Source organism: Equus quagga, chromosome 1, assembly GCF_021613505.1.
Source record: "Equus quagga isolate Etosha38 chromosome 1, UCLA_HA_Equagga_1.0, whole genome shotgun sequence".
Classification (NCBI taxonomy): Eukaryota; Metazoa; Chordata; class Mammalia; order Perissodactyla; family Equidae; genus Equus; species Equus quagga.
In genome coordinates this window covers 13,595,292-13,603,213 of record NC_060267.1, presented here as the reverse complement: position 1 = coordinate 13,603,213, position 7,922 = coordinate 13,595,292, and the positions used below count along the sequence as shown (strand labels likewise).

Below are 7,922 nucleotides of genomic sequence, written 5' to 3'. Positions count from 1 at the left end.
TATGATAATTATTCTTTCTTTTTATTTTCCAAGACAAATCTACAAGAAGGTGAGTAAAAACCAAAGGAAAGAAATGAGTTGATTAAAGAGTAATGTAAGTAAATCCAGGGAGGAGCTAAGTAATATAACACACCTGAAATATAGACTATTAAAAGACAAGGAAAATTCTAAGCTTCAATAGAAAGGTTTAGCAGCCATTTATTTTTTATTTTAACTTTATTGATTACTTTTTATTTTACTTCTTCAGGAATGATGCAATTCTTTTAATTGAGTTGTTGAAGGCTTTCTTCACTTGCTTATTTCTCAGTGTATAAATAAATGGATTTAACATAGGTGAAATGGAAGAAACGAGCAGTGAAAGCACTTTATTGACAGTCACTTGTTTCTCTGCTGTCGGATTCATGTAGATGAACATGCATGTGCCATAGGTGATGGAAACCACAACCATGTGGGAAGAACAGGTGGAAAAGGCCTTTTTTCTTTGCTGGGCAGATGGAAATCCTAAAATCGTCTTAATTATGTAAGCATAGGATAGAAATACACACATAAGGGTCAAAATGAGGGTCAGCACAGCACAGATTAATACAGTTTTTCCCATGAGCCGTGTGTCTGAACATGATATCTTCAGGAGGGGAAAAGCATCACAGAGAAAATGATCAACAACATTCGAGTCACAGAATTTCAGATTTAGCCCCAGACTAAGTTGGGGGGCTATGGTCAACAATCCAGCCAACCAACAGCAAAAAACAAGCCTCCTGCAGACTCTGCTGCTCATGATGGTCACATACTGCAAGGGACTGCAGACGGCCACGTAGCGGTCATAGGACATGGCAGCCAGGAGAAAAAATTCTGTTATTGCAAAGAGATCAGTAAAAAAGACTTGCATGATACAAGCATTATATGTAATGATATTATCTCCTGTTGCTATGTTATACAAGTATCTGGGAATACAGGCAGTTGTGAATGACATCTCCAAGAAGGAGAAATTTTGTAAAAAGTAGTACATAGGTGTTTTAAGTTGAGGATCCACAAAGGTGAGTGCGATGATAGTCAAGTTCCCCGTTATACTCAGCAGGTAGGTGAGAAACAGAAAGATAAAAATCAGAACTTGCAGCTCAGGGTCATCAGTCAATCCCAACAGTATGAATGTTGTTATTGTACAGTTTTTCATCACTGATGACTTCTGTTCATTCTGCATATGTAGTAATTCAGAGACTATTATATAGATTATATTATCTGCATACATTCTAATTTAATCAGATCTACCTTCACTACACTACACATCATATTTTAACTCATACTGTGAATATGGTTAGATTTATATGCTAATGTAGAATGGTTTTATGGGTAGCAAAAATGTCATTTGGCTCCCCAAAATTCTCCTCTATTGGGAGCTAGGTTAAAAAAACACACAAAAACACATTATTAAAATTATGCTCTTGGTTAATAATTTTGTCCTTGTCAAAACGTTAATACATCATATGTAATTTGGACTCATGCTAAAGAGGCTTGCCCAGAACTTGTAGTCTCTGCTCCACCTTTATAATTAGATTATTTTCTTTGTTTTTTGAGAAATAAGTTTATTTTCTCCTATGAACCATGCTAAGCCTTACACACAAGACTGCATAGAAGTTTACCCCCTTGTTTTCCTTCTACATTTCTCTTTTCTTCTGCCTTCCTTCTGCATTCTCTATCAAGGTGTGAACTGCTATGCAGAATACAGCATTTTAAATACAATTATTTGTATTTATGTTTATGAAGTTCTTTGATAAATTAACTTAAAAATTACACACACGAGTTTTTAGAAGTCATCCGTTTGCTTCTTTGGATTTTTAGACTTGTCAGTTCCTCTTCACTCATGACTATACACTCTTTCCTTGTTATTTTTCCACAGTTCCTACAATTTTGTATAATGTCTTTCACTTAATGAATACCAAATTTCTTTTTCTAGTAAGGGATTTTTTTCTGACTTGAATATTGACTTGACTACCAAATATATCTACTTATATATTAAACGTAGTACCAAACACACCGCTTGCACAAATCGCGTGCATGTCCATTTCTGCGTGCCTAGAGCAGAAGCCAGAATCTTCCACAAGGTGAGCCACCTTCCACTCTCTCCTGTGTGTCAACAGGTCCCACTTGTTGACCACCCATCTTGTGTCAGATATTATAGTAAGCACTTGTGTTGTGTACTTTGTCCTGTGTTCCCCAACTTCACTGAGTAAACGTAATCATCATTGATTTTCAGTTGAAGCATCACGTCCCCTGGGAAGTTTTCTGTGATTCTGATGACTGTCTAAGCCTACACACCAGTCCTGTGCTCTCCTTTTTCTTTCTTTCTTTTTTTTTTTTTGAGGAAGATTAGCCCTCGTAACATCCACTGCCAATCCTTTTCTTTTTGCTGAGGAAGACTGGCCCTGAGTTAACATCCATGCCCATCTTCCTCCACTCTATATGTGGGAAGCCTACCACAGCATAGTGTGCCAAGCGGTGCCATGTCCGCACCCAGGATCCGAACCACCGAACCCCAGGCCTCCAAAGCTGAACGTGCTCACTTAACCACCGTGCCACCGGGCCGGCCCCACCCCTTACAAACAAAATTTGCCAGTGCTTAGCTGAGGAATATGTTTGTTGTGATCACGTCTTTCTCACTGTGATAGCAACTACAGTAACACAGTTTTACACATATTGTCAACATCCAAAGAATATGCTCTGAATAAATTTATATGTCCTAAATTTACCAAACACACAGAGACAAAGCTATTTCTTCTTGTTTGTACTTAACTTCATTTTGCTCTCATACTGAATACGCTTGTTAATTTTTCTGTGTCTCTGACTTCTTTACTAGAAAATTTTGTGGTCTTTTGCTTTTTTTCTTTTAAAGAGGAGCTGTTTTTATTAATTAAGTCACATTTTGATGTGGTCTTTACAGTTGTGACAAAAGTTATAACCGCCTTCTCTTTTTTCCCCTGGTCATTCAAATAGATAATTGTATTTTCACTGATACCGTGTTTCCATCCTCACTGTTACCAATTATGGCAGTGTTAAATCCAAGGTTCATGGGTTTTTTGAAGCTGAGTTTATGTCAAGGCTGCTCCACAGTAATTTTCTCAGGCATCAAGAATGAATTGCTATAATGGGAGCTTGAATGTTTTCAATTTTCAGTGTTTCAATGCTTATAATCCTAAATCAGTGAAAAAGATTTCCTTTGAAACCACAATTTTGTTTGTGAACAGTTTCTCTTTGTTTTTTAACTATATTTTATTCATACTGAAGTCGAAGAAGAGCCACATCTGATGGCTTGCCCAGTTGATACTGTGAAGACCACAGGGTGGCAGTTACTTATCTGGGGAAGAACTGCTGACTTAGGCTCACAGTTGGCCTGAAAACTAGAATCCCCCAGGGAATTTTGTGACATACACAACATATATGTTTGATTAAATTCAGAAGTAGCGGATAGTGATTGCTGCAGTCTACCTACTTTTCTTTACCTTTCTCCTATTTCTCAGGCTATATATGCATCACTATGTAAACTTACTCAGTTCAACATGCTACAGGCATTACTTGATGCTCAAATTTGCTTTTTTCTTACAAGATATCACACACTATTGTAAGACAGCATTCAATAAACTAATTGACAGTGACACGTAACCTACTGATTTCTGTTTATCTTTCAATAAATATTTGAAAGGAGCCAGCGATTTCTAATGAGTGTTATTACTGCAACCAGTCTTTTGGATTGATGAAGGGAGAAATACACACACACATGCACACAGAATGGATGCTTTCATTAAACAATATGAAGTTGATGGTATAGCTGATGTCATTTCTGGATATTTCTTATATAAAGATTCCTAGTTATAAATCCACCTATTTACTATTAAGATATTTCATATGTATTTTTGAAGTCTTTATAAAATATGTAAGTTATAAGTCACACAACTAATTTTAATTCGAGCAGGTGAAATCTTTTTTTCACAGAAAAATATGCCCAAAGTTTCACAAAAGGAAGCATTACTAAGGTTGCAAAACTTACCATACTTACTTTTCTGTCAATCAGTCATAACTTCCTTAAGTTGTTTCAGAATAATAATTCATGGGGCCAGCCCAGTGGCATAGCAGTTAAGCTCACACGCTCCGCTTCTGTGGCCCGGGGTTTGCTGGTTCGGATCCAGTTGCAGACCCGTTGCACAGCTTATCAAGCCATGCGGTGGCAGGTGTCCCACATATAAAGTAGAGGAAGATGGGCACGCATGTTAGCTCAGGGCTAATCTTCCTCAAAAAGAAAAAAAAAAATAATAATTCTTAAAAGTAGTTAGTTGAAAATGGTAGGTTTGATGAAGATTTCCATGTGAGCGTCTCCTCACTTTTGCTTAGACAGCCATGTTCACACTCACAGCTTCTCTGAACAGTAGAATGCTCTCTGAGATTGCTGTCTCCAATAAGCTGGATAGATTTTCTCACGAAAGGCCTAAGAAATATTTTCTTGTGTATTTTAACATTTAAAATGTGGTGAAAGATCATCTTAATGGCAGTGGAATGCCAGAAACTCTCCTCTCTTTTGAAAGAGTTGAGTTTCAATATCTCTGGACAGGGACAGAGGTTTGAACAATACCAAACTTGATTTTTCTCTTTAGTTTGCTCTACCTGCAAATAAATGAATAAACACAAGGGCCTTGGTGATTTACACTGAAAAGTCACTAATAGATCTTCAGGCTAATTTTAATTGGCAAAAGCAAAATTACTAACAAAAGCTGGTTCCAGTGTCCCTGGAGACAAGGGGAGAAGTATCAATTTATTTCATTCATTTTCTTATTTTTCTTAATAGCTGTATTGAAGGAAAATAAATGTACAATAAACTGCACGTATTTGAAGTGTACAATTTGATGTTTCGACATATGTACGTTCCCGTGAAAACATTAACACAATCAAAAGAGTGAACATGTTCATCACCCCCAAAAGTGTCCTTTTGCACCTTTGAAATCCCATGTGCCCCCCTCTTTCTGCACTCTTCCATTCTTCAGGCAACCACTGAGAACATGTCTATCACTGCAGATTAGTTTGCTTTCTTGTAAAAATTTAAGTAAATACAATAATGAAATATTGGGGTTTTTTTGCCCAGCTCCTTTCAGTGAGGAGGAATTTAAGATTTATCCCTGTTTTTATCAATGGTTCACTCCTGTTTACTTCTGAGTAATATTCCAGTGTTGATGGACCTGAGGAACTTTTCCAGTTTGTGACTATTACAAGTTAAGCTGTTATGAACAGTTGTGCACTAGATTTCTATGGAAATATGCTTTCATTTCTCTTGGGTAAATACCTTGGAATGAGAATGAATGGTTGGTTAGTTTATAGGTTAGGTGTGTGTTTAGCTTTTGAAGAGTCTGTCAAACTGTTTTCAACATGCCTTTAGCGTTTACATTCCCATTGTCAGTGTCTGAGAGTTCCAGTTACTATACATCAATGCCAACACTTACCATAACCAGTCTTTATTCTAGTGCGCGTATGGTGATATCTCATTGCTGTTTTCATTTACAATTCCCTAATGACAAATGATGTTACCCAGCTTTGCATACGCTTACTTAATATTTGCATATCTTCTCTGGTGTGGTATCTGTGCAGATCTTTCGCTCATTTTTAAAAAAGCTTGTTTTCCTATTGTTGAGTCACAAGAGTTCTTTATATATATTCTGATACAAGTCTTTTATCAAATAGGTAATTTTTCAATATTTTCTCCCTTGTGTGGGTGTTCCAGTTTCTGAATGGTGTCCTTTGAGCAAAAGTAAATTAATTTGAATGAAGTCAAATTGACTTATGCATATCTTTTACCACTTGTATTTCTGGTGTCTTATGCAAGAAACCATTGTCTAACCCAAGGTCACAAAGATTTACTCTTATGTTTTCCTCTAAGAATTTTAGAGTTTTATCTTTTACATTTGTTCTAGGATTCATTTGGAGTAAACTTTTGTATATGGCATGAGAAAGACGTCTAAATTCATTCTTTTGCATATGTATACCAGTTCTCTAGCACCGTTTGTTGAAAGTATTATTGTTTTCCTACTGAATTGTCTTGGAACCCTTTGTTATAAATCGGTTCACCACTGTAGTGGGTTGAATAGTGTCCCTGAAAAATATAAGTCAAAGTTCTAACCCGCAGAACCTGCAGCTGTCACCCTCTTTGGAAAAGGGTCTTTGCAGATGTAACTAAGCTAAGAATTTTGAGGAGGCCTTAAATCAGGTGACTGGCATCCTTATGAGAAGAAAGCCATGTGAAGACGGAGGCAGAGGTTAGAATCATGCTGCCATAAATCGAGGAATTCTGAAGGCCACCAGAAGCTGAAAGCAGTATGGAAGTATGGTACTTTTTTTTCTTGGCGTACACAGTCTTCCTGTGGGGAAGCTTTTTAGTTATTAAACATTGTTTCAGAAAAAAAATAAATTGTGTGTTAAGATACGTATTGGGTAGAACAGCTAGCGAGCAGGGTCATTGAACGGCGCAGCTCAAGAGCACACAGGAAGGATCCACTGTTTAAGATGTTTATGGTGACTATGGTACTTATATGCTTAGAAGAAAATCACGTCTTGTTTGTTCCTGAGTCCTTGGTTTTGTCCTAACTTTTGTATAATTTTATATCATTGTAGGAAAAAATGTAAACAACAAAGGGTCAGTAATTCCCAGGAGACAGAACAGGCCATTTGCTGACTTTGGTTTGGTTTGCTCTCCTTTTTCGGTTTCTTAAAATGGAAGATTAGGTTACTGATTTCAGATCCTTCTTCTTTTTTGATATATGTTTACTGCTATAAATTTCTCTGTAAGCACTGCTCGAGACTGCGTCCTGTAAGTTCTGATATGCCGTGTTTCTCTTTTCATTCATCTCAAAATATTCTCTCATTTCTCATGTGATTTATTCCTGGATCTATTGACTATTTAGAAATGTCTTGTTTGTTTTTCATATACTTATAAATTTCCCAAATTTTCTTCATTTTTTGATTTATAATTTTATTACATTGTGGTTGGAGAACATAATTTGTGTGATTTAAATGCTTTTCAAATAGTAATTCTTGTTATATTGCCTAGTATATGATCTGTGCTAGAGAATCTTCATGTATGTTTGAGAAGAACATGTGTCTTGATGTTGTTTGGTGGAGTATTGACATGTAAAACTGTATATATAGAATGTTTTAAATTAGATATATTGGAATATATAGTATCTCTTTCCATTATTGTATGTCTTTTATTTCTTTTTTTGAGAAATGCCTTAACTATGGTGTTGCATGTTTTGTTATAGGAAATACGCACGTCTGTGTTTATGTCACCTGTCTATCAAGATAGCTATCTGGATAATATTTAGGTCTTTAATACATTTGAGATTTGTTATTGGGTATGTTGTGAAAAATATGTTTAATGTATTTACAGAAGAGTAAGTTACAGTAACAATATTCATTATGTAGTCAATAATTTTCACAATGAACTTACATTCCATCTTTGTAATCAAATATATTAGTTTATTTACACAAACCTATTTTTTGTTTTGTGCATTAACCATCCCAAGGCCAATAAGTTTTTTAAATTTACTTCAGTGGATCTTATTTGTACATTTGTGGGGTATTGGTGAGTTTTAATTCTTCCAAGTGGGTCTAGAAATAATTTTCTTATAATTGATAACATCATTATTGGAATTATTGGAATTCTAATGAGATTTGCATTGACTTGTATATGTTAATTTTGGTGAATTATTATATATTTCATGTAAATCTTTGCATCTAAGAATAAGATTTTTAATTTTATTCCTCAGATCTTATTTAATATCTTTAAATTGATTGCCAAAACCAAGCTCTATTTCCCTCACCCATCCCATCAGTGGCATTCACTAATTTGTTCTCCATTTCTGTAATTTCAGTATTTTATAAACAAATCA

The 7,922-nt window shown here is 35.6% G+C and overlaps 1 protein-coding gene across 1 annotated transcript; it reads right to left on the bottom strand.

The window, feature by feature from the left end:
• Positions 1-235: 235 nt before the first annotated feature.
• On the bottom strand, positions 236-1,171 carry LOC124226445 (olfactory receptor 6C2-like). The gene has a single exon (XM_046639763.1). It carries the CDS (start codon positions 1,169-1,171, stop codon positions 236-238), a length of 936 nt encoding a protein of 311 aa, XP_046495719.1.
• Positions 1,172-7,922: the final 6,751 nt, after the last annotated feature.

Bases quoted from the DNA above. Each gene is read 5' to 3' on its own strand.
- LOC124226445 (XM_046639763.1), bottom strand. From the start codon at position 1,171: ATGAAAAACTGTACAATAACAACATTCATACTGTTGGGATTGACTGAT.